Raw genomic sequence first — 26,897 nt, forward strand, 5'->3', positions numbered from 1 at the left:
TCAGAAAAGCACTGGGTTCAAATCCCAGCACCCCTGCCTCTTGCCTGTGTGACTCTGGGCAAGTGACTTAACCGTGCTGGCATCCATAAACACGAAGGCGGAAATAAAACACCTACCTCTTGATAGATGGCACTCGGTGGTGTCAGCTGTGTTATAAAGGAGCAGCAAGCATGTACTCACTCCACAGCTCAGGCCCACCCGGGTCCCCAGGACCTTCCGGCAGGTATCAAGCACTGATGCCAGGAGCACAAGGGTCCCGACCCCCCAAGTGTCCCATCTACAGCTTCCACTGGCCGTTCGTCAAGTTGCCTCTTTAGACATATGACTTAGGAACTGCTCTACCATGAGAGTGACACGCATGCACATGCAAGTTTACACACGTGTGCATCCACGTACCCAGGTGCACGAAGACCCCTCCAGCTGGACAGTCACATCACCGACAGTGGGGCCCCTTCCGCCACCACAGCCACGCGTGGTCCTGAGCCCAGTTAACAGGTGTCCCAGACCTGCAGGCACCCACCTCAGCGAGGCGCAGGGCCCCACCCGCCGAGCACACACCTGTGGTTCAGGATGCGGTGGACCATCATCCACTCGGGCTTGATGCCGTAGCGGTAGAAGCGCTCCTCCATCTTGGCATAGAGGGGGTCTTTGTTCTTCCTTTTCTCGCTCTTGCCATCCTCATCGCCAGAGCCATAGTCAAAGGGCGGTGGCTCGTCCATGTCGTTCTTTCTTTGGTAGTTGCGATACATCACCGTGTGGTAGAGCTCCAGCTGCTCGCAGAGGGGGCAGAGGTTACAGGAGGGAGATGGGCCGTGAACCCCCCCATGTCCCCCAACCCAGCTCCCCCAGCCCCCAGCCTGGGTCCCAAGCAAGCCAATCCTCACCTTCCGCCTCCCCCGCCCCAACTCCCAGCAATGCCCCTCACTCGGGGAGCTGGCCAGGGCGTTTAGGTCCTGAGCACAGCCACACCTGCCCAGGTGCCTCACCTGCAGCTCCTTCACCCAGGAGCAGTGCCAGTAGGAGAGCCCAGCCCACTTGACAAAAAACTCTCTCTCCGGGATGCCCTCTAGGGGCTTGGGTGGTGGAACGCCAGGCTCTACGTCGGACCCCGGCAGCCCCACCATGAAGGGGGCTGGGGGCTCTGTCCACCTCCAATGCAGGATCCGCTGGACTTTGCCCTTCAGCGGGGGACACTGTGGACAGAGGAGGGTCCCCAAGTTCAGGGCTTAGCTGCAGGGCCCCACCCCGAGGCTCCCTCCAACAAGCTGTACTACTCCAAGTCAGACAGCACCACAGCGACTCCAAGACACCACTCTGTCCTCAGGAGACCACCCATGCCGTGCACGCTGATGAGGCGATACGGGTCTGCACACACACACGTGCACACACACATACACACGCATAACAGAAGCCCACATGCACACAGGTAACCGAGGGCTGGCACGGCACAGCCCAGGATCCACAGGGTGGGGGACCCAGCACTAGGGGTGGGCTGGGGACAACTCGGAGCATGGTGGCCTTCAAATGCCTACAGTGAATGGGGGGGGAGGGGCGGGTGCTCTCCTCTCCCCGCAGAAACTGAGGCCCCAGCCCCAAAGGCCTCCTACCCTCTCGCCACCCCCAGCCCTGTGACAAGAGCCAGGTCCAGTCTGAGTCTGAGTGGACAGTTCAGCCTTGTGTGGCCTTGGGCAAGTCACTTTACCTCCCTGAGCCTCAGTTTTCTCATCTAAAAATGGGAATAACGAAAGGCCTGGTACTGGAAAACTCAGTAGGTGTTAGAGGGATGCCCAGTAAACGGTGGCTGTGGTGGGCGGTGGTGGGATTATCACCACCGCTTCTCTATTCTCATAGCGGCTGTTTCCAGAAAGTGTGAAGGGGATTGCAAGCAGAGCAGGCCAGGGCGAGGCGGTGGCCGGGACTCAGGGCACATGGGAGGGGGCCTGGGACTGAGCCCCGACGGGGCGGTGGCGGCGGGGGTCGGGTGGGTACTCGTGGGGCGTGTCCTGGACGGGAAGGGGCGGGTTAAAGGTCTTGGTAGGCGGAGAGCCAGGCGGGGCCTTCGTAGGTGAGGCCTGGAGCAGCATGGGCGATGGGCGTGGTGGGCGTGGCCTGGGCCGGGGGAGGCGGGGCTTTGGTGGACAGGGCCTGCTGGGGCGGGGCCTCGGTGGGTGGGACCTTTGTGCGCAGGGCCTTGCCGGGGGAGGGGCCTGGTCGTTGTGGGCGGGGCCTTGCCGGGGGCGGGGCGTTCGGCGCGGGCCGGCGTAACACTCACAGTACAGCGCGGGCAGAGCCATTCACCGTTTGGGATCTCGGGCAGCGGCGGGTTGAGGCAGTGCAGGTGGTAGGAGGAGGGGCAGGCGTCGCAGCAGAGCAGCTCGCCGCCGTCCTTGCATACGCGGCAGAACTCCATGTGGTCGTCCTCCTCCTCCTCGCAGCCGCCCTCCTCCTCCTCGTCGTCGTCGTCCTTCGGCTCCCACTGGATCCCCTCCTTCTCCTGGAGGGGGGGAGTCCAGGTGGAGGCACCCTGGACCAGGACCCCACCTCCACCAGGGAGCGACTCCCTCCCTCCCACTCGCACTTCCCATGTTCTGCCCCAGAAGACCGTGCAGGAGTCCGGAAGCCAGGCACAGACAAAATCCCGCCCCGGCGCGTCTGCCAAGGGCTTACACAGTGGGGACAGCTCCACTTGCCCTCGGGAGCTTTCTCCAGCTCTGGGTCCAGGCAGACGAGGTGGTAGGCCCTCGGGCAGGTGTCGCACAGGATGATCTCCCCACCCTGCTGGCACACCTCACAGTAGTCCTGGTGGTCCGTCTCATAGCCATCACCGTCATCAACTGCGGAGGGGGCAGAGGCAGTCATGGAGGGCCTTGTTCCCACTCCCAGTGCACAGCCAATCTCCACGCCAGGCTGCCCTGGCGCATACTAGGCTCTCAATAGATGTTGGGTGGTGGGTGGACAGACAGGGTCAACAGGAGGACTGAAAGAGTAAAGGGGTGAAGGGATGGATGGAAGATGGATAAAAGGAAAGGAAGGGAAGGAGGGAGAAGGAAGGAAAGAAGAAAGATGGGTGAATGCATGGAAAGATGAATGGCTGGATAAATAAAGACAAGGGAGGGAGGGAACGAGGATGGAGAGGGGGAACGAGGATGGGTAGGGGAATGGGGCTGAGGGGATACATGGGTAGAGGGTGGATGAGGTTAAGAAGCAACTCCTCCTGTGCCCCCCTCTGCCAGTGCAAATGCCCTGGGGTGGCTCACATCACGGGTCCCTAACGTATGCAGACTCACTTCGACAGGACCCCCCTCTCCTAACCACAGAGGCCAGGGTGCTTGAGGAAGCACAGGGGGGCTTCCTGCTGAGGGGTGCCCTTCTCCGCTCCCCGAGGGGGCTCTGCATGCCCACATGCGCCGCGGTGGCCATGTGAACCGTGCAGACAGGACTCTTACTTCTCTTCTTCTGGCGCCTCCTCTTGCTCTTCCTCCCCATCAGGGCAGAACACTCCGAGCGCACGGAGGCGCTGTGGATGCTGGCAGTGTCCAAGTCCGACCCCTCCCGCTGCTCCTCCTCACTCTGTGGAGGCGGGGGGGGTGGGGGGGGGGGGGGGGGGGGGGTGGGGGGGGGGGGGGGGGGGGGGGCGCTGTGAGCCCGGAGCCAGCCCTGGGGGCTCATCTCCAGGCTTCGCAGGCCTGGGGGGCGGGCCAGGGCACAGGGGAGGCTCCAGAGGCACAGTGCTGTCTGTCTCTGGTTCATCTCGTCCCTCCACCCAGCTAGAAAACCCTCAGCCCACCGGTCCAGCCTGATGGCCTTCCACCCTCCTCCCCAAGCCCTGCTCTCCAGCCCTCAGACCCTCCCCACACTTTCCACCTCCGGAACTCTCCCAGGCCCTGCCCTCCACCCTGCCAAACTCCTACACATCCCTCAAGGGGAAGCCCTAAGGACACCTCCCCCAAGGAGCCTTCCCAGATCTCTCCCTAATGAGACCTGTTGCACAGCCTTGTGCCAGGTCCGACCTGTCCCATCTGCCTGTCATTGGCTCTCTCCCAGCGCATGTGCCCAAACCCTTCCAGCCTGCGAGCAGCTCCAGAGCAGGGCCCACCGTGGTGGAGCAGAGGGCCTAGCACATTAGTTTGTGCTCAAAAGCTAACCTGAGCTGGACCACCAGCTCCGGGCTGGACCATGCCTGCTGCTCCGTGCTCCCCTCCACAGCAGCTAAACTTGAGACCTGTCACTTGCCCCTATGAAGGGACAAAGAGATGGCTTCCATCTCTGCCCCTCCGCAGGGCTGGGTCAGGTGAGGGAAACAGGTGTCCTGTAGGGGCAGGATGGGGGTGATGCCTCTACCCCCGGAGAAAGAGGGCTCAAAGGCTCAGACACGGACTTAGGGTCATTCCAAAGCTGGTGACAGAGCTGGCCCTGGGAGGGCAAGGGAGGGGCAGGGTTCCAGCCCAGCCCTATCCTGCCTACATGCCACCTTCCTGGGGCCTGCCCTCCCAGCAGACCTGGGCATCCAGGCGCCCCCCAGGACTCTCCCGCCTGCTGCCCAGATGGAGAGGCAGTTGGGGCGGAAGGAGCCAGGACTGAGCCCCCAGCTCAGCAAGGTGGGCAGGAGAGCTACCCACCCAGAGTCCAAGCTACAGGGGGCCTTGGAAGGATCCAGGCTGAGCCCCTCACCAGTCAGGTGGGGAAACAGGCTCAGCAGGCCTGAATGTAGAATGGGAGAGTCTGGGGCAGGGGCGGGGGGATGGTGTGTACAAGACCTGCCCCCTGCCTGGTTCAGGAGAATGAACTGATAGCCCTGCTTTCCACGTCACCCAACCTTTGCATGTTACACACACACACACGCACGCACACGCACGCACACACACTCACACTCGCACTCTCTCACACACACACACTCACACTCACACTCACCGAGGAGCCTTTCTTCCTCTTGCTGCCAACCCCTCCGAAGCGGAACTTGAGCCCGGCCACCTTTCTCCCTTTGCCCTTTTTCTTCACATCCTTGGAGCCTTTGATCTTCTTCCTCACTCCAGGCCCTGAAAAGCACCGGTGGAATAGCCAGCGCCCGCCACGGCTCACTCACTCACCGCCATGCTCTCACTTGGCCTTGAGAACCCGCTTTAAGGAAAGGGTGGTTTCTGCCGCTGCCCCTTCTCGGATGAGAAGACTGAGGCTCGGAAAGGTGACGTCCTTGCACAGCAGAGGGGAAGCCAGAGAAGAACCCTGGCCCAGTCCCCGCTCTGGCCGCTGTGCTGCCACCTTAGGAACAGCCCTGCCCCATCCCTCTCCCCAGAAAGGGGCTGTCCCCAGTGGAGCCACCAGCCCCCAGCGCCACTGAGGGCACACCGACCCACCTGCGGACCATCCTAGGCCCTGGAGGGACGTGCTAGGGCAAGAAGCCCTTTCCCCAGCTGCCAGCCTCCGGGCCACTAAGGGCACACCGACCCACCTGCGGACCATCCTAGGCCCTGGAGGGACGTGCTAGGGCAAGAAGCCCTTTCCCCAGCTGCCAGCCTCCGGGCTGTCTGCCATACCCCACACACCAGCACCACTCAAGACCGCCCTCGCCTCTGCCCATCATCCCCAGGAAATGCTGGCTCCCAGGTGGCCAGCAGGGGTGAGGTTGTTTTTATGGAACTGGTCACAGGACAATTAGTCACCTGGGGAGTAATGCCCGCCCCCAGCAGCCTCTCCCACCAGGCCGAGCAGGGCAAGTGGGGGCCTAAAGGCAGATGGCCTCGCCCCAGGCCCTCCTCCGCCCACATCACACACAGAGAGCTGGGTCTGCGAGCCCAGCTGTAACCTCAGTGGCGCCACGGAAAATCTATTTCAATTTTTCAGGCTCTGAATAGGCAGCTCAGGGAATCGATAGCTCAGCAGCTGGAGCCCGACAGGAAATGAGAAAGAAGCCTGGCTGTGCAGACAGCAAGGGAGGGGAGCGGAAGCAGTCTCTAAAGCCCGCGTCACTCACCCACTGGGGCCCCCTGTGGGACCTGCTACAGGGAGGCATTATCCCAGAAACCAAAGCTCCTTGGGACAGAAACAAGGGGTCCCCAGCGTCCGCTCTGCCCCCCATCAAAACCCAGGTCAGGGGACTTCCTTGTGGCGCAGTGGTTACGAATCCGCCTGCCAATGCGGGGGACACGGGTTCGATCCCTGGTCCGGGAAGATCCCACATGCCGCGGAGACCCTAAGCCTGTGCGCCACAACTCCTGAGCCTGTGCTCTAGAGCCCACGAGCCACAACTACCGAGCCCGCGTGCCACAACTACTGAAGCCCATGCACCTAGAGCCCGTGCTCCGCAACAAGAGAAGCCACTGCAATGAGAAGCCCACACACCGCAATGAAGAGTAGACCCCGCTCGCCGCAACGAGAGAAAGCCCACGTGCAGCAACAAAGACCCAACGCAGCCAAAAAAACCCAGGTCAGGGCACCCAGGAAGGTGAGCTGCAGGCAACATCACCACTCAGAGCCCCGGGGAGATCAATGTCCCTACTCCCAGTGGGGCCATAAATCCTCCATCCGGGGAAGAAAGGTCCCTCCCCTAGAACTTCAAGTCGCAGAGAGCCTCTGCTGTCCCTATTCTCCCCACCCAGACACCACCACAGAGTCTGATTTTGTATCTGGACCTCCTTCCTGGCCTCCCTGGGAAGGCGGCCCTGTCCACGCCCACGCCCATGTACATCCGTTACCCCAAGGGCCGGGTGCTCAGAGGAGAGCGATCCACGGGTCACCTTGGGACCCCTTCCCCCTGGGAATGGTGCAGGCTCCAACCCAAGAGCCCCCTAACTCCCAGTAGCACGGGCCACACCTCTGTCCCCTCCTCCACACCTGGGAAAACTCCCAAAGCTCTGAGCCCACCGCCTCCTCCACTTCGCCAGCAGCCCCAAGAGAGAGGCAGGGCAGATGCCACAACACAGCTGAGGAAGGGTGGGTGGGTCCAAGGTCAACCAAGGCACTGGGTCCTTGATAGAGACGGGCCCGTTTGTCCCAGACTGTAGGGCCTGGGGGCCCTCTGCCAGCAGGACTGGGTGCAGCCTTACCCTTGCCCTCCTTGGTCTTGGCCTTGCGGACGGGCACAGGCTGGGGTGCCTGCTGGGGGCTGATGGCCAGCGGAGGCGCGATGGTGACCGTCTCCACGGCCGCGGCCACCGCTGCTGCGGCTGCCGCCGCCGAGCTGCCCTTAAAGGGGTTGTTGGCGCTGAACTCTCGCCACTTGGCGCCCAGGACGGTCATCATTTTGGACATGGGGATCTTCGGGTTCTTCTTGGCGATGAGTGGCCTGCGTGGGGGGAGAGGCAGGAAGGTGAGAACAGCCCCGTGGAAGGGATGAGACCCCCATGTGACCCCCCGCAGGGCCCACCCTTCTTCTCCCAAGTCCCACACCTGGCATATACAGCAAACTGGGAAAACTGGGCAGAAAGGAGGGCAGGGAAGAGGACCAAGACAGAGACAGCAGTCCAGCCCCAAGGCTCCCGATTCCCTGTTTATGTGGCCGGTGATCTTCTAATTGGGTTTTCAGACCCTGTAAGACCCGAGGGGCCAGAGGCAGGGGTCTAGTCCCATTTCTTTTAGAGCTGAGTGTGGCCACGGGGGCTCAAGACCCCTGGGAATGACTGGGGTTGCCATCCCTGGGGGTAGGACCAGCGAGGGAAAGCAGGACCACCTGTTGAGATGGAAGGGTCCTGCCTGCCCCTCCTGCCAGCTCTGCCCAGGGTCAATGTCAGCCTGGAAGCCCACCCCAGGAGCCCAGGGCCCTGCCCCTCTGGCCACCCCACGTGGTGCCCCCGGGGGAGGCAGGCCTCGAGGGCAGTCTCCGTGGATGCCCAGCCATGGTGGCCCCGAGGCCCACCTGAGGAACTGGCTGAAGGCTTTGTAGTTGGTCAGCGTGTGATAGTCGGCCTCCGAGAACGGGTAGTCCACGTCATCCAGGCCCCACTCGGCCATGAGCTGCCCCGAGGACTTGGGCTCCTACGGACACACAGGCCGGAGGTGGAATGAGAGGTGGGGGTCCTTTTACCCTGAACCCCCCACCAGGGCCCCACCCAGGGCGCCTCGGAAAAGCAGGGGGATTATGTCAGCAACTTAACGAGAGCAGTTCTCACCCACCACTGAAAACATCCTACAGCATCTCAGGCCGCCAGCCCCTTGATCAGTGGGAACGGCCCAGAAGCCAGCTCGTGACGGGGTGCGGGCCACACGCCTGGGGGGCTAATGCGGGGGTTTGGGGGGAAGCCATGTGCATGTCCAGGGCAGGAATAATATCAGGACTCACTCTGTCCACCCCAGGAGATCACCTAGTACAGTCACACTTGGACCTCGTGAAAGGGCAGGTCACTGCGGGTTCGGGGACCAGGAAGGTGTGCCCTGGTCAGGGCAGTGGCCCAGCTCAGGGCAGAGCCCAGAGAGGGTCCCTCGGCTCCTGCTTCACTCTCCAGATGGGGCACCGAAGCCCAGGGAGGTGCGCGAGTTCCCAAGGGCACAAAGACAGCCAAACAGCCCAGGCGTCAGGTCACAAAGCAGACCCCGGATGGCTAGGAAGGGAGGGGTGGGCGGTGGTGCTGGCTATGAGATTGGAACCTGCTGGACAGAGGCAGGCTCCGATCCTGGCTCTGCCACATACTAGCAGTGAGAGGTGGGCAAGCTGCTTCATCTCGCTATGCCTCAGCTTCCCCATCTGTAAAATGGGGATAACAGCACCTACGTCACAGGAGGGACGGAGTTAGCACAGGTGCTTGGAACAGGGCCCTCACCCCGATTTCCCATTTGCTCCAGGCAGCCCTGAGCTGTGCCAGCCCCACCCACAGATCCATTCCACCAATCAGCACACGCCATCCCAGGCCACAGTCACTGATCCAGGGGGCATGTGACTCAACCGGTCCAGGCAGGGGCACCCCTGGGTCTCCTGTGCGGACAGCTAGGACACAAGCCAGCTTTCCCTCCTGCTGGATGGGGCAGGGGGTGTCCACGAAGCCCTGCACTGCTGCTACACACATTCCCAGCCACGAGGGTGCCTGGCCCGAACCCAAAGCTGACCCTCCAAAGGCAAAGAAACAGGGCCCTGGATGACACCACTGGGTCCCCCTAGCTGGAAGCCCCCTTGCCTCTCAACTCTTACGGCTGCTGATCCAACAGACCCCTTTTACTGCCTAAGCCCCTCAGAGTTGGGCCGTCTGCTCCAGCCAGGGAAGGCCACCCAGGCAGAACACACGGCCTCCCTCGGCCCCAAGGGACCCGCTTCCTGACCTCCTGTTCTCTGTGGCAGTTCAGAGGTGCTCCCACGTGGGGCCCCCTCCCTTGGCCAACCTGCTGCTGACACACAGCCAGTCCTGGAGCTTCCCACCACGAAGCAGAGCAGCAAGTGAGCGATGACATTATTACAGGACGACCCTGAATCACTCCTGTAAGTTCATCTTCCAAATCTGTCAGCTTCTCAGCTGTCATCAGTCACAGGTGACTCATAACACACCTGCCAACTAACGAGCTCCCTCCGGGTGTCGGGACACCGCCAGCACTAACTCACATGCTAACGTTTACGGAGCACTTATCTTCAAATCCACGGCCAGCCCAGACTGAGCCTCATCAAAGATCGAAGGCAGCAGGAGGTTCCCGGATGAGGTGCTGTCATCCGCCATCTGCCCCTGCCCGACCCAGAGACCCAGGACCCAGAGCCCATCTGCCGCCCTACCCTCGGCCCCTCCCCCCACCCCCGCGGAGCACCCCCCGCAAGGAGCGGCCTTGACATTCCAGGGGCCACATCATGCCCCACTTTCACCGGGAAGAGGCTTCTCCCCAGGGGAGAGCTGCAGGCCCATCGCTATAGCTTCCATGACTCTCGTTCCCTGGGACACTCTCCTGGGTGCCCACGTGGGATGAATTTCGGAACACATGCTAAGGCCCCCTTCCACCATAAGCGGAGCTGTCCAGCCACTTCTTCTTAGCGAAAGCTCCATTTGTTTTAGTCTCCCAAACTGCTCCGACCAAGAGGTTCCTGACACCAAACTTGAGTTCAGACCATCGCTCTCCTCAGAAACGGCTGACCGCTCAAGCTGGGCAAACAGCGGACAATACATCAGCAAGAGGCCGCACGACTTCTTCCCCAAACTCCTGAGTGCCATCCACTGTTATTTCTAACGTGTCTCCGAGACCTGTGGCTACGGTATTTCTCACAAAGTTGTGTCCAACCTTCCTGCGCGTGCACTCACACACACACACCCATCTGCCCCGACGGCCCTTCGTGGGAAAGGATGCTCTGGTCCTTTGCCCACAGGGGCTCCTGCAGGGCAGGGAGCTGACAGCAGGAGGCTCAGCTCGTCCAAGCAGGGTCCCCCAGCCAGGCGTCAGGGTTACCTTGAGGCATCCGTCATCGTTGTCGTCCTCATCATCATCTTTCTTTTTTCGCTTGGCTTTTTTCTCCTTCTTGTCCTTGAGTTTTTTCTTCTTCTTTTTATTTGGGGAGTAGTCGCTGCCCTCACTGTCCGACTTCTCTTCCAGATCCTCTTCATTTTCCGACAGCTCATCATTGCTCCCCTGGAAGAGAAAGGTGGACGGTGAGAACAACAGGGGCCCAAAGAAAATGCAGAGTCCCAGGCAGCAGCACTGCCCTGAGAGCGGCCTCCTGGCAGAGTCTCACCCACCAGACCACTAAATCCCAGACAGAGGGGCTGCCCTGAGCCAGCACGGGGTAAGGGTCTCGTCCCCAATGACTGGTTGGTGACAAATGGTGCTGTGCAGGTGAGTCGAGGCCTCAGGTGAAGACACACGCCCCCACCAGGCAAGCTCAGTGTAGCCCGCTTAGACGGCCCTGTTTCAGGTTTCTATGGGCTTTGGGACTGTAACGCGTGTCAGCGATGGCACTCGGACCCAGGCGCTCGTAGAGAGGATATCATGCCCAGAGCCAAAAACCAAAATGCGGTCCACGCTGGAGAAGAGCCCCCAACTTCCGCCCCGGCTCCCAGATCCTCTCCTCTCTGTTCATCTTTGCATCCTATGGAGTCGTGTGTGTCAAGTGAAACCTATGATTAACACGGAGCGCACATCCCGGTTTCATCTGCCTGTGCGCTCTCCGGACGCTGCTAAGGCACGAGCCCACCCTCCCCAGCGCCCGAACCCCGGCTGCTCATCTCAATATGAGACAAAGTAATTGAGGCAGCTCTTAAGCTTGGTTTCCTCGATTCAGTTTCCATCCATACAGGCAGAAAATGGCCCATTTATATGGAGATAAGGGTGTTTACAGACAGAGCATCCCCATCAGAAAGGCACTGCCCCTGCGAGAAAGCTGAGAAAGCTGTGTATTCGGGGCTTTTCAAGAGGCAAGCAGGCTGATTAGGCCCCTCCCGGCCTGGGTCTGCAGGAGAGGCCAGGCACGGACGCTCCAGTGAAGATGACACTTGGCATCTTCATGCTGGCGGTTTAGAGGCGGCAAAGAGAGGCACGGAAGAGATGAAGAAAGAACTGGAGAAATGAAGGATGTGAGCTCCGGAAGGAGCAATGAGGGAGGGAGGCAAAAGAGGAGGTGGAGAGGGAGGAGAAAGGCGGGGAGGAGGGAGAGGAAGGAAGGGGGCAGGGGAGGGAGCAGATGCAGAGAAGGAGGGCAGCAAGGGCAGTGGGTCTGTCTTGGGAGGCCCCCCGCCCGCTCTGCCCTTTCCAGCCGCACCGTGGAGTTGAGAGTCTTTTCCCAGGAGGGAGACTCTTCCTGAGACACAGCTGGGAAAGGACCCACCCGTGGGGTCCCTGCACTTCCTGACTCTCCTGCTGCTCGGCTCCCAAACCTTTTATGCCCGTTAAGCCGCTGAGTCAGTGTGCTGGCTGGTGGCTGGCAGGCAGCAGAGCCTCTGGGCCTTCCCGGAATACTGACTCGGTCGGCCACACCGGGCGGGCTCCAGGGGCAGTGCGCCGCTCCTGGCTGCTGCCGGAGCCTGCCCAGGGCAGGACAGCCTCGCACGCGATCCCGTTCCCAGGGCTCATGGCCACAGCTCCCAGCCCTGCCTCGGTCCTCTGGGGAGGCAGGGGTCAGACAGGGATGTCCATTTCCCCCAAGGATGTAGCGCTTGGCCAGCTTGGAAAGAGCACCCTTCGACAGACCTGAGAGACAGGCTCTATCCCAGCCACACCCCCGCACAGGTAAGGATGGGAGGAGGGAAGTGCCACAGGCTTCAGCACCGCGGACAGAGGCTGTGGGGCCCGCCGAGGGAGGGCCGTGGGGCTGGCCCTCAGCTGCCCCGGGGACCCCGCGAACCAGAGCAGGGAAGAGACAGGAGGACCCACGGTGGGTCCGGGGGCTCCCTGGGGAGGCTGCAGGGCACAGACTGTCTCGGAGCTCTGACCCTTGCTAGTCCGGAATTGGGCAAAAAGTCACTGCAGCATCCTGACCTCAGCCTCCTTGTGTGTGAAATGGGGGTGCTACGCAGGGCGGTAAGAGGGACAAAGGAGATCACGTGAGAGAGAAGGCCTCAAGCATTTTGAAGTAGGAGAGTCCCAAGTACCCGTGATGCCCCCGACTCTGCTCGGAAGCTGAAGACGCAGCCAGGACCACAAACCGGAGGACACGAGCCTCATCCCACCTCGTGTCTGCAAATCGGGGCTGGACTAAAGCCAAGTGCACGGACAGTGCCTGCAGCTGGGCAGCAACTACAGTGCAGACGGGCAGCAGGACGCCCAGAAGGGGCTGTGTGACCGCACCTGAGGGGGAGGTGCCCTGAGTGCTGGGGAGCCTGCACGCCACATCCCAAGTGCAGGAGAGGTGGGGAGTGGCCAGCACAGCTCTGAACGCAGGGCCCAGAGGGAGCTGGAGGTCTCCAGGGAGGGCGGGGAAGGCGCCTCCAGCAGACGCCCTGTCGGTGCGTGTGCACAGTGGTGGGGGGGGGGTGCGGGCAGGTGGAGCACGTCTGGCAGAAGGCCCCAAGCTGTGCACTGCCAGGAGTGTGTTAGTCCAGCAGCCACTCCGGGGCTAAGTGGGGGGACAGGAGGGCAACGTTTCTTCTCGAGGAATGAGCCGGAGCTACAGCAGGACAGTCAGCGCCCCTGCGGCCCAGCAGGACAGTCAGCGCCCCTGCGGCCCAGCGCGGGACGACAATGACGGCAGCCCCTCGTTTCAGGGAAGGCGCAGACCCCTCCCTGCCCTGTCTACCTGCACCGGGGAAAGCCTGGCCAAGGAGAAGGCAGATTCCTCAATTCCCCGGCTCCCCGCCCATTCCCTGATCCCCTCTCTGCCCTGCCTCCTCCCCCACCTGCATCCCGATCTCGTCCAAGCCCCCCTGCCCACCCGGGAGGCTGGTGGAGGGCGGGGTGCAGGACAGGTCTTTGGAGATGGTTTTCCCGATGGTACAATCAGTCTGTACCCACAGCGCCTCTCTGTATCCAGCTGTTTGGACACATCTAGACCAGGGCCTCCTTTTTTCTGTGTTCTGTTATTCCAAAATCTTCCCTTGCAGAGAAAGGGGCAAGCGGAAGGGCAGCGAGTGGTTCTGAAAACAACTCGAAGAGGAGTGACCCAACAGCAGGACCTGGAGGGATGCAGGTCGGCCAGTGGCAAGAAGGGGAGGAATGACCAGGAACCAGGAGTAGGCTCACCATTCGGTATCTCGAAACTTACAGGGGAGAGTGCGGGCCAAGCCACACTCAGGGAGGAGACACAGGCATAGAGCAAAAATGCCCTAATAAAGCCCCGAACCAAGCTGAGCCCCGAGCCGCACTGTGGGCTCTGAACATCAGGACCAGCTGGGGCTGTGACCCTGATGCTGTGCCCTCTGGGCTGCAGCAGCCCCGGGCAGGACTATAGGGGATGCCCTGGATGGCAGAAGGATCTAAGGGAACTTGGAGTCCCAACAGAACCCATCTGCAAAGCTGCCTTCAATCCTACACCCAGGCTGGGTATGCGAGGAACTGGGGGTAGGGAGGAGGGGTCTCTGCCCTGAGCCCCGGGCCCACTGAAGGCACAGCGTGCCACCCGTGAAGGCCCTGGGGACCCCGAGCGGGCAGTCTATGCCCACCCTTCCTCCTCCAGCTCTGCAGATGTCTTTCGATCCAGGCCTCGCATCCCTCTCTCCCTTCCCTCTACGCCCAGCACTCAGCACATACCACATCTCTCTAAAAAGCAGGCATTTAAACTCAAAAGGAAGGACTCAGAGAGTTGGTCATTCTCAATTTGGGGTCCTTCGAGACTGAGAGGGAAAAAGAAAGAATGAAATATGAGCCTTCCCATTCACGAGTGTTATAAACAGTTATAATTTAGCACTGAATAATTGGTTGCTATGGTAACCGCTGCAGCACAGGTTGAAATCCTTTCTCCCTCCTGCGCTGGGTCTGACAAGGAGCTTCATCTGCATATGCTCAGGTTCCGGCCGAAGCCCCGGTTATTTTATGTAAATCAGAATTCACGACTTGCTGCCTGTCCCTCCACCCCACCCCCAAAAAACCTGCCGCTACATGGGTTCCACCACCGGGGGCCCTCTGCTCCCTCCACCCAGCGCCTTGTGTTGGGGCCACCTGGTTGGAGATGAAAAGGAGAAAAGGGGTGACATTCCCCTCCCCACATCCCGAGGACTGGGCTCTGCAGGCGGGCGGGCGGGCAGTGTGCACATGGCGGCCAGGACCCTGCTCTCTGGCTCAGACTGTTGACATCTGAGAGCTGCCAAGCCAGACTCTCAGCAATGCTGGGGAGGGCGCAGCAGTGGCCCGAGGGCCACCTTGGGGGCCTGGCTGGCAGCGCCCGGTCATCTGCGGGGCCCTCCAGTCTACCCTGGCCTCCATCTCCTTTGAGATCCAGGAACTGCATCTCAGTAGAGAGAGGAAGGAGAGAGGGAGAGGAAGTGAGGGGAGGGAGAGTGGAATGGAGGAGAGGAGGAGAGAGGAAGGGACGGGGGGAGGTGGGCGGAGAAGACATGCAGAGGAGGGAGAAGGAGGGCAAGGGAGACCCAGGAAGAGATGGATACAGCACAGAGGCCATGCTCAGACCACAGCAGTGAGAGACGAGAGCCTCCCTCCCAGTTCCCAAGAAAGAAGCTTCGGGAGAGGGAGAGAAATCGATGGGGAGAAGGTGCTTGCGCGGGACGCCCCGGGACCCTAGAATCTACCTCCACCCCGCATCCACAGAGCATCAGGTCTGAGGGCTGACAGCAGCGGCCACAACAGAGCCAAGATTTCAGACCTTCAACCGGGAAGTCGGCCCCTGCATCCCAGGGCCCCGCTGGCCCTGAGCCATCTAACCTCTGCCCCCAACAAAGACAGACCTGCGGGCCAGGGTGCGGGAGGGGCTGGGGGGAGCTGCAGCAGGGAATTCGGAGCCCCCTCCCCACAGCAGGGGGACCCGGTCCACAGCACCTCCCTCGGGGGTGTGGGGGGAGCCTCCAGGCATGGGCCACCCCCTCTTCCCCTCTCCTGCCTCCACTGCCCCTCCTGGATAATGGGGACAGGAAGCGGCAGCTCACAACCTGCCCACGTGCAGCCCACGTACCAGCCGCGGGGTTAGGGGTGGGGTGTCCCGGGAGGGTATAGACCTGTCAATCCTGGAAGGATGCCAGGAGCCCAGGCAGTGAGAACAAAGCTGAGGGGCAACAGAGATGGAGGGTGGCATCGGACAGGGGCAGTGCTGGGCTCGGAGGAGGCTCAGGGTCCCTCTGGGGGGAGAAAGGGTCGTCTATGCGCGCCAGAGGAGACGGACAGCCGGGTGTGGCCACAAGCGGGCAGGGAGAGGCTTCGGGGCAGCTTTGGCCAGGAGACTGGACAGGGCAGCTGTCCTAAGGAGGTCCTTCCCGGGAGCCAGGAGAGCCGAACAGGGGGCGGACCTGGTAAGAAATGCTGACCCCAAGCTCACCAGAGAACACAGGCAGGACGTACCTGCGTGGTTCCAGCTGGAGGAGGTGCGGCTGACACCTCCCTGCCGCAGTCCCTGAGCTCCAGGCAGGCCAGCCAGGGGCCAACCACTATGGGGACCCGGAGCACCGCCCAGGGCAGGCCCTGCCCTCCAGACGCTTGCAGGCTGACACCCTGGATGCCCCCGAGGGCCACTGGCCTTCACCGTGGCACCTCTCACGTGAAGACGCCCTGGTGGCCCATATCTGATTTGCCCCCAAACAAGCAGGTGGGTGTGGATAGGTGATGCTCCCCTTACTACAGACACAGAGGCAAGGCTCAGACAGGTGTGGGCAGTGGCCTGGGGAGATGTGGGGAAGAAACTCCACCACCCATCGCCTGCCCACCATCACAGGCCCTTTGTCCTCAGGAGTCTCCTCCCTCCTGCCCCTGCAGCCTGTTTAGGGACCCTCCAGAGTTAAGTCATACTACGGGCCCCTCTGCACAAAGCCTTGCAGGGGACGAGCCAGAGGCCCACGGTGGCCTTTAAGGCCACGTCAGAACATCTCCACAGGGCACCCCCCACACACACTGCTACTCTGTCCCGGGGCCACCGAGGGCGATAACACCCCCCGACCGCCTCCCCTCTGAGGCTGGGCCAGGTGGGTCTCCTCTGGGCAGGGGAGGCGAGAAGGCCAGAGGATCGACAGCGCTTCCCCTCGGAGCAGGCGGGCCAGGGGAGGACCAGGCTGGGGGGCAGGGGGCAGCCGGACATCCCCAGGGCCAGATCTCAGCTGTGTTGCTGTGACCCCTGGCAAGTTCATCTCTGAGTCTCATCTGTAAAGCAAGGTGCACACCAGCCCCTCCCCATAAAGCCACCGGAAGGATCGAGTGACGCCGAGGAGAGGTGGCAGCTCTCACAAGGTGAGAGACGGGAGTCCCCACGTTGCCCTATGACCCTATGACCGTCCCCTCCAAGCGCCGAGGGCTTTAAGCTACGAGGCAGCCCCGGTTTCCCCCTCTGTCGGGTGGTGATGACCATCCCTGCCCCCGACTCCCAAGGTTGTTGTTGAGGATGAAGTGAGTCCACGCGGGGCATTCTAGAAATGCTCACACGAGTTACTCATAGGAGACCCATCCCTCACCGGGGTCTCCTTACTCTTCTCCCATTTGTATCTTGCTCACCAGGATTCCAACTCACAACAGGTTGGAAGCAGCAAACCAGAGGAACAGACAGCTGGCAGGAGGCAGATACGGAGGGGGTAGCGGAAGGCACCACCAAGAGCACAGAGGCAGTGGACACAGGTGCAAGCGGGAATAGGGGCCTCCAGTGAAGGGGAGGGAGCGCCGGGGACCCCATGTTGTCATGGCCCAGGACAGACACCAAGGAGAAAAGAATAAACACCCCAGCACACCCTGTTTAAGAACACAGTAGGGACTTCCCTGCTGGTGCAGTGGTTAAGCATCCGCCTGCCAGTGCAGGGGACACGGGTTTGAGCCCTGGTCCGGGAAGATCCCACATGCCGCAGAGCACCAAAGCCCGTGTGCCACAACTACTGAGCCTGCGCTCTAGAGCCCGCGAGCCACAACTACTGAGCCCACGTGCCGCAACTACTAAAGCCCGCGCGCCCAGAGCCCGTGCTCCACAACGAGAAGCCACCGCAATGAGAAGCCCACACACCTCAACAAAGAGTAGCCCCCACTCGCCACAACTAAAGAAAGCTCGCGCGCAGCTACGAAGACCCAACGCAGCCAAAAATAAAAAAGTACACTTGGGAATTCCCTGGCGGTCCAGTGCTTAGGACTCCGTACTCTCACTGCCGTGGCCCGGGTTCAATCCCTGGTCAGGAAACTAAGATCCCGCAAGCCGTGCTGTGCGGCCAAAAAAAAAAAAAGAAAAAAAAAAGGACAGGACACTTGAGATACATCTCGGGGCAGGTGTCCGTGGGGACGCTGCCCACACCAGACACTGGTTTTGGTGTTTCTCACGCAGGCTCAGCTCTCGGGAGGCACCCCTCTGCCAGATGGTCCCGGGAGCCCACGTCTTTCTCCACAGGCCCAGGAGAAGCAGTCAGGACGCCCGCGTGGCCCAGCCTCACTCACCTCTTTCTTCTTCCTCGTCCCTTTGGACCTGTTGTCCTTGAGCTTCTTGGACTTCTTCTTCTTGGGAAGGCTCACGGGCTCCTCAGGGAAAAAGTCATCGAAACCTTCAAGGCCACCATCTTCTTCTTCTGGAAGAATCAGAAGGGGGAGGGGGTTACTCCGCTGCTTCCTTCAGGAAGACCCCCAGGGACACAGAGTGAGAGGCAGGGCCCGCTGGGACAGTCAGTTCCTCTGCCACCCAACTGTGCCGGATCACGGCCACCCTGCCCTCCCCAGCCCATTCCCACCCCTCCCCGCCTTCTCCATCTAGTTCCCCTGCCCCAACCCCTCAAAGCCACCCCCAGACCCGCGGAGTGGAACCCCAGCCCCTTGGGCTGTGTCACATCACCCCACCTCTCTGGGCCTCTCCTCCTCTCAACCTGTAAAATGGAACAATAACCACCTACCCTGCTATGACAGTGCTTGGGAAACTGAAGCAAAAACAAACGACCAGGGCTTCCCTGGTGGCGCAGTGGTTAAGAATCCACCTGCCAATGCAGAGGACACGGGTTCGAGCCCTGGTCCGGGAAGATCCCACATGCCGCAGAGCAACTAAGCCCATGCGCCACAACTACTGAGCCTGCGCTCTAGAGCCCGCAGGCCACAACTACTGAGCCTGTGTGCCTAGAGCCCGTGCTCCACAAGAGAAGCCACCGCGATGAGAAGCCCGCGCACCGCAATGAAGAGTAGCCCCCCCCCGCTCGCCACAACTAGAGAAAAGCCCGCGCCGCAGCAACGAAGACCCAACGCAGCCAAAAATAAATAAATAAAATAAAATAGATTTAAAAAATTTAAAAAAAAAACAACAAATGACCAAGTAAGAGGCCTTGTGGACATGGCTCCCCAGGGAGAAAGCAGCCCCACGGAGTCACAAAGCCATCTCCAGCTGGCCCAGGGAGGGGTCGAGGCCCACCTCCGCCCTCCAGAGGGCCACGGCGTGGCCAGGAGAGAGCCTGTGAGTGCAGGATGACAGGGACGTACAGGTCACATCCCCCTGGGACCACCTGGTACCTTGGAGCAAGCGCCCGGGAGCTTGGAGGAGAGACCAGCGCGGGGGATGTCAGGGCTCCCCTTAATGGGGATTCGAGGACCACACTGCCCCCCGCTGCCTGGTCCCCACCCGCACCTGCCAGGCCCACTCCCCGTCACAGGTACCCGGACACACACAGCAGGATGCCAAACACACTCCGCTGGGCGCTCGGGACGATGTGACGGTCCACAGAGAGGTGGGTTTTCTAGAAGCTGCCCGCCTTTCCTGAATCCTCATTCCTTCACGCACTGGAAAGGCTGGGGGGAGCAGGGGGGTGTGTCACGTGGGGATCTTAGAAGAAGCTGCAGGCTACATGCTTCTTGCTGCCCCCAAAGGGAGCCCGTGGCTGGGGCCTAACTCCCACCCAGGAAGTCAGGGGTGAGAAAGGGCACGAGCCCTGGGTTCCTGGGACCAGACGTGGGCCCCAGGGCTGGGGGTGCGGAGAGCGGGAGGGCCCTCTTGGGGGCAGACGGCAGCAAAAAGACACCGCAAGAACAAGCCACCCAGACTAGAGCTATGCATCTGCCTGCCAGGGATGAAGGAAGCTTCCAGTAGGCACCGGCACAACCTCCAAAGAGTCCACAAAAGGGGTCCACAAGCCAGCCAGCCTCCACACCAGCAGCTTATCCCCCATCCCACGGCCTTCACTGCCCATGTGCACGGGGGTAGGGGGACACGACAGGGAGTCTCGCTCGGTCTGGGGTCTGCCTCGAGCGGGACCCCACTGTGGGGCTGCCACCCTGGGAGACGCTTAGGAGGGCAGAAAGTCCCAGGGCCACGCAGGGGACTTTCATATGGGAAATGGGCAGTGTCCTCACTGAATCGGGTTTAAATGATAGGCCCCCAACCCCGCCCAGGAAGTCTAAAAATTTTAGAGTAAAACATCCTGGCTGTTGAACGCGCCAGACCCACAGATGCTTGGACACACCCTGGGCGCTCCAACATCGCCCATCGTCCAGAGGGGTCCACCCCAGGGCCTGGGACCCTGCCCCCTAGAGTCCCCAGAGGGGAGGGGGAAGGCGCCCATCACCACACTCTGGGTGCGGCTAGAGGGCGCTGGTCATGCTGGTGGCCCAGTGAATGCCCGTCCCGCCCACACCTGGAGGGCCAGTTCCCACACGTACCACACCCCTACCCAGGGAAGGCGGGGGCTGCACCCTCTGTCTCAGCGCCCCTCTGCCCCAGGGCCCTCCTCCAGGGCTGCCAGGGGGCCTGTGGCCCTGCCCCCCAGGAAGCAAGTGCTAGCCCTGTCTTGTCCGGCCCCCCCAGGAGTCCACGGGGACAGGGCATGCCCAAGTCTCAGTCCCCTCCCCATCCTGCCAGGCAAACACAGACACAGACAGAGACCAACTCCAGACAGGTGAGGGAGCTGCCGTGCAGCTGACACGAGGGTGGCCTGAGCGCTGGCCTTCCCCGGGAAGCCAGCTCAGCGGTCCTGAATGGCAGACAGGCGCAGGGCTGAGGACAGGACCACGTGGTGGGCACAGATGCTGTGGCCCTGGCCAGGGCTACGGCCCACGGGGCGGGCAGCGAGGGCAGGCCCGAAGCTGGGTTTAACGTGGGCAGGCTTTGAGGGGAGCCAGGCTAGGGCAGCAGGACCCGAGCCCGTCCTGTCCCCTGAGCCCTGGCAAGGGAGAGGCAAGGATTTCGGGGCCAGTTGGAAACGTTCATAGGGACCCCCAGTCATCCTGGAGTGGAGGGCTCTGGGGACAGTGACATGGCTGGCGGGGAGCCAGGCTGACGAGGAGATGCCCGTCCACGCCTGCCCACTCTCCCACCAGCCTCCACCTCCCCCGGAGCTGCAAAGAGACCGCCTGGGAAAGCCACCCCCGCACGCTGGCCGTGCCCAGCTCGGTTATGTAACGGGCTCAGCTGATGCAACCGGGAGGGGGCCTCTCTCTCCCGCCTCCTGCTATCTCCCCACGTCCCCTGTCCCCTCAGCAGCGCAGTCCCCAGACTGGGAAGGCCAGCCCAGCACACGGTCACAGACTGACCGGCCAGCAGCACAGACCATGGATGCACAGGAGGCCACGGGAGGTTCTAGAAGGAAGCCTGGGATCTCCCATGGGCTGCGCCCCACCCTGCCTGGGAAGGAGGTAGGGGCACCTCTAGCCCTAACCCACGCCCAGGACAGGGCTCGGAGGAGAAGTCCTCAGGCCCTCTGCCCTTGGACAGACCCCTCCTCCACTCCCAGAAGACCTCACGGCCCAGGGCCATCTGTCTGGTTAAATCCCTCCTCCAGGGCCCTTCCAGAGCTGGCACACGACCACGGGGACCCCACCCTGCCCACCCCCATCTTCCTCCCCCGCACGGCTTCTGGTGGCCCTGAGGACGCCCAGGGCTGACCTCCTGTGACGCTGCTCCCCGACACCCCCATGATTCCCACTCAGCCCTGCCCCCCTCCTCCCTCTTCTGCAACGAGCCCTGAGCTTCTTCTAAAACCAGACCTGGAGAGTCACAGCCAAGCAATCCTTCCCAGTGCCCATCGGCCCCTCCCGGAGCCCAGCCCTGTGCCTCCTCAGGGTACCCAGCCACCAGTAAGGCGGGAGCCCCCCCGCCCTGGGGGAGGGTCCTGAGGAGAAGCGGCCTCAAGACTCCTTGTCTGCCAGCTCCCTGCTGCCCCCCAGCCCTTCCAGCCAGGCGGCCGTGCCCTCACGCACCAGCCCTGCCCCTCCAGGGCCCGGGGCTCCATCGACCCCCAGAGGGGCTATAATTAGGACCCATTAGCCCTGATCTGTCTCCCAGGTCTGGGGCAGGGCCGGGGGAGACTGCTTCAGAGATGAGACGGGGGACAAGGGGGGGGACGGCAAAGAGAGGCACCCGCACCTCCTGCTGCTTTCCCCCAGCCCCTCACCAGGGGCTGCACACACTCTGGCTTAGCCCTGCGGGACCCCCAGGCTGCTCCGCAGGCTGCAGCCCGGGCGGGGGGCGTGGACCCTTCTTAGCGAAACACCTTATAGCAGTGGAAGGACCTACCACCTGCACCAAGCTCGAAGCAGGTAGCATATGTTCGTTTATATGAATTCATCTACTCCACACAGCAACTCTGGGAGACGGTACTGTTATCACCCCCGTGTGCAGACAAGGAAACAGGCTCCGAGGATCTCATCGCTTGCCCACTTGAGTCTCACAGCCGGCAGGTGGCAGAGCCAGGATGGAGCCCCGGCAGGTGGCTCCCACTCCCAGGTGTGGTCCCCGCGCCTGCCCCTCCCTCCAGGTATAGGACCCTCCCAGAATTCAGACCTTCCCCACGTTTATTTCACAAGCATTTAAACAGCATAGCCCATGTGCCAGGCTCAGGCACGCCCAGGGGACACTGAGGTGACTCAGGCCGGCCCCTGGTCTGAAAGATCACCTGTGGTCTCTCAGGGTGGGAGGGTCAGGGCTAGTCCACCGCAAGTCCCCATGCTCTGCCCACCCCCTGCCCCTGTCCTCTGGGGACAGGGAACTTAGCAAACACAAGGTGATCAGAGCGAAAGAAAAACGTATGACTGTGGAAGGAAGAGGTAGGTCGTCTGATTCGGGGTGGCTGACGGATGTGGGGAGGTGCAGCCAGGAGCCGGATCAAGAGCTCCGTCACCCGAGTCCGGAAAGGTAAGCAAATCTGTCAGCGATGGGGACCCAGCTCGACGTCCACCATCCTCTCTGAAGCCTGTGGAGAGGGTCTCCTTCCATTCCCCCAAGCAGGAAACAAGACCACCTGGTGGCCAGGAGGAGGGACAGGGAGCTCAGGCTTCGAACCACCACCCCTTCCTGGCAGGGTGGCCCCCAATCCCTTCTCCACTGAGCCCACTTCCTCATTCTTGAAATGGGCCGAGTACTGGGAATTCCCCGGCAGTCCAGTGGTCAGGACTCCGTGCTTTCACTGCTGAGGGCGCAGGTTCAATCCCTGGTCGGGCAACTAAGATCCCGCAGGCTGAGCGATGCAGCCAAAATTAAATAAATAAAAATGTAAAGATAAATAGGCTGAGGACTGCCTTTCTCACGGGGTGATGAATTAGAAACTGTGAGATGCAGTTTAAGTGCCTGGCAGTGGCAGGCGGGGCCCAGGGCCTCAGGAGGGCTAGGATGGCCGGGGCTGAAGGAGTGGATGGCGGGGGGAGGGGTGGGCTCTCGTTTGGCCACTGCTGGGCCAGGGGTTCTCAGGGCCACCCTAGGGCTGGCCAAGGAGGGGTCACCAAGACTAAGGTTCCCATCAGTCCTTGGAGTGCCCCCCACACCACAGGTCTCTACTGACATTGCTGGGGGGGGATTAATAATTCATTTATGACATTTAACAAAACCCAGACACTACCTCACTGGCATCTCATCAAACAAAACGTCAGTCCTGAGCACCACGGGCGGGCGGGCAGGCAGGCAGGTGGGGGCGGAGGACAGGGGAAGTTTTTACCCTAAGGGAGTGGGGCCTGGATAGAGTGAGGATGGAGGAGGCTGGGGAAAAGGAGGAAAGAGAGGCCAGGAGGGAGGGGACGGGGACAACAGAGGGAAAGAGAGGGACAGACAGACAGAGAGAAGGAAGGACTCGGGGAAGACAGCCTGACAGACTTGGAGACAGACGAAGGGATAGACATGGGGAAAGAGTAAGTGAGAATAAGAACAGGAAGGAAATAAGGACAGAGCCAAAGAGACAAGGCAGGAAGTCTCAAAAGTTTCACCTGCAAAACCCCCAGAAAGTCAGACACCGTGTACTGTGTTCAATACTCGCTCAGAGAAGACATGCAAGAAATCTATGCTGGGTGGGTGAGTGGATGGATGGATAGACAACTGGATGATGGATGGATGGACAGAGAGATGAATGGACCGATGGATGGATGGACTGGATGGATAAATAAATGGATGGATGGAGACTGGTTAAGATGGATGGATGGAAGGAAGAAAGGAAAGAAGGGATGGAGGGAGGGAGGAAGGAAGGAAAGGTGGACTGGACAGATAAAAACGGATGGGTGGATGGATGGATGGAAGGAAGGATGGATGGACAGATAAATAAATGGATGGGTGGATGGATGGATGATGGGTCAATGGATGGATGGATGGAAGGAAGGATGGATGGAAGGAAGGAAGGACTGGACAGATTAAATAAATGGATGGGTGGGTGGGAGGATGGATGGATGCATGATGAATGGGTAGGATGGCTGGCCAGTGTATGGTGGGTGTACTGGTTGGTTTTGTGGTTGGATGGGTAGATGTTCTGGTGGGAGGGTGGATACGTGGGTGGATGGATTAACAAGTGGGTGGGTGACTGAATGAACTGATGAAATGATAAATCACTTTAGAATGCGGTGACTACCCCACAGGCCAAGCCACTGGGCAAAGGCTGCTATAACCGCTTTACCTCCCTCCTCTCGGCAAACAGTATTAAATATGACCAGGCTCCCCGGGGTGCCCCGAACCCACATCTCCCCAACGTGGGGGGAGCTAACTAAGAAGGCACAGACCTTCAAGAACCGTGGCTCTCCCTCCCTCCTGGTCCCTGGGCCCACAGAAGCCTAGATGGGCTAGGGGGACCTGGGCCAGTCCAGTGCCAGAGTGGTCACACTGTCTGGCCTGGAGAGAAGATGGGCTCAGCAGCTCTAGGAAACCCACCCCTCTGTGTGGGACTGAGGAAGGGCTGGGCCTACAAGGCAGGGAAAGGGCCTGGGATGCTGAGGCCCTCTCCTCCCTCCCTCGCTCCAGCCCCTCTGGCCCAGGCTCCCAGCCCCCCAGCTTACTGGATGAGGGTGCACGTCTCAGAAGCATTTCCTTGGGGAAGGCAGGCCAACCGCTCCCCTTGGACGGTGGTAACTACAAGCCACACTTCGCTGGGCCCCTATTATGTGCCGGGCACTGTGACCTACTTGTTCCACGTGCACTGCCCCATCAGTCCTCATAATAAGCCCTCTATGAGGTTGCTGACGCCGCAGCCCATTCCACAAGTGGGGACACTGAGGCAGAGGGACTGGGTAGCTTGCCCGAGGTCAGCCACAAAGAAGCAGCAGAGGCGGAGCCACCTGACTCTTGAGCCCTCTCTTGGACTAGCCCTCTGAACGCCCAGGGGAATCTGGCAGCTGGGCACCTCCCCCACCCCCGCAAGCAGGCTCAACCACCCGCCTCAATGCCAGAGAGCTGCCCGACCAAAGCCCGGGCGGCAACGTGAACGCTGCTGAGGGGGGCGGCGGACGGGCAGAGTGAAGACAGTAGGCCTGACAAGGACTGAGTCCGCTGCGGCAGACTGAAAACTTAGTGTGACAGCTCCCAGCACACCGGCTCCCCCATCCACAAACGGCCACCTGGGGGACCTGCCGGCCCTACAGCCCTGTGGGTCACGGCCACGAGCTCAGGCTGACGGCTGCAGAGAGGCCGCAGTGGAGGGTAGGGGGCCAGGCGGCCAGTGCTTCAGGAGAGACACGAGGCCTAGGCCGAGGCTGTCATCACGTCCAAAGGCCAGGGTGACCCAGGGACCCCCCAGCCCTCAGACACTGAGACCACAACCCTCTCTCTAGCACCCACAGTGCTAGGTGCCGGGCACAGTGGGTGGTCACGGGAGTCACACCCAAGGCGGGAGCCCACGGACACAAGTCAGCTGATGATAATATTCCAGGGAAGCACTGCGAAGAAAATAAAGCATTAAAATGGGCCTGAGAACGACAGGGGTGGGGCTACGCTGGAGCCAGGAGCTGAGACCTAACCGGCAGGAGGAGGCAGTTGTGAGCCGAGGAAAGCGTGGGTCTGGCAGGGGTCATGGCCAACGTTCAGGGCAGGATGGAGCCTGGGGGCTTCCAGAAGCATCAGGGAGGCCAGAGTGTGAACAAGGAGGTCGGGGTGGAGATGAGGGTGGAATAGAAAAGGGACTTTGCAGTCAGTCCAAGCCGTGGGGGTCCGGGTTTGCTTTGCGTTTTCAAAGGTGACCCTGGCTGCTGAGCGGAGCGTGGTCGGAGAGAACTGGTTAGGAGGCTCTAGAGGGGACCAGCCGGAGGGGACCAGCGGAGGGGACAGTGGTTTGGACCAGGGACACAGAGAGGAGCTGGCAGCTCGGGGAGGCTCAGGACGTGCTCTGGAGGTGGGAGCCCCTGGCCTTGCTGAAGGACAGGCTGCAGTCTCTGCTCTGCGGGACTTTGGAGGCCTTCCTAGAGGCCCTGGGGCCAAGCCCACCCCCCCACGCCCTGCCCTGGAGTGACAGGTGCAAGCAGGAGGGAGGAAAGGTGGTGGGCAGGCGACTCGGACCCAGGCCCAAGTGGAGTGAGCTGGGTGCCCGCCAATCTGGGGACACCTTCCCTGGCCTCCTCGCCTCCCCTCCCCTCCAAGCCCTGACACAACCAGGGAGAGCCAGAACGCATGGGAAAGGGGGACAGGGGACCCCATCAGGGGGTTGGTGAAGTCCCAGAAATAAGTCTGTTCACGAACGTTCAGCTGTCCACTGGCCCCATCAGTGCCACAAAGGGCCACGCCCCGAGCACCACTCACTGAGCAAGCCAGTGACCAGCTTTACCAAGGAGCCAGCTTCCTAAGTAGAAAACAGCCATGGGTTTCAGTGCCTGTGCTAGGCCTCTGTGTTCCCTTCCGGGAAATGGGCCTAATTCCCTGGACCCCAGCACGTAGCAGTCAACTATTGTCCAAGCAACTCCACCCATGTGTGGCCACCTCACCCCCACTCCCCTCACCCCAGCAGGCTCTTCGCAAACTTGGCTGCACTGTCTGAAAAGCAGGGTGAGGCCCCAGTCACCCTGTTAAAGCAAGCAAACAAGTGAGCAGGGGAGGAGACCCCCCAGTGGGCATGGCCGCCTGGTGGGAAGCCCCTCAGTAGGAGAGGCAGAGCAGAGAGGAGCTGCCGCCCCTGGGTCCTCCCCTTCTCACCTCCTGCACACAGGAGTTAAGGTGCCAATCTGTGGAATATGCTCCCCCCTGGGGCCAGACAGCCCACTCCAGGGCCAGGGAGGGCTCCGGCACCGCCCACAAG

General features: G+C 61.3%; 1 protein-coding gene across 1 annotated transcript in view; it reads right to left on the bottom strand.

Annotated features, from left to right (window-relative positions):
• Positions 1-26,897, bottom strand: part of CHD5 (chromodomain helicase DNA binding protein 5) — a 63,796-nt gene that overhangs the window by 35,038 nt on the left and 1,861 nt on the right. Inside the window, 10 exon segments of the mRNA XM_079946174.1 lie at positions 559-770; positions 987-1,193; positions 2,273-2,580; positions 2,583-2,834; positions 3,447-3,570; positions 4,912-5,036; positions 7,044-7,282; positions 7,853-7,971; positions 10,351-10,530; positions 17,896-18,023. Of these exon segments, the coding sequence (XP_079802300.1) occupies positions 559-770; positions 987-1,193; positions 2,273-2,580; positions 2,583-2,834; positions 3,447-3,570; positions 4,912-5,036; positions 7,044-7,282; positions 7,853-7,971; positions 10,351-10,530; positions 17,896-18,023 (1,894 nt within the window).

This window comes from Stenella coeruleoalba (assembly GCF_951394435.1).
Source record: "Stenella coeruleoalba genome assembly, chromosome: 1".
Lineage (NCBI taxonomy): Eukaryota > Metazoa > Chordata > Mammalia > Artiodactyla > Delphinidae > Stenella > Stenella coeruleoalba.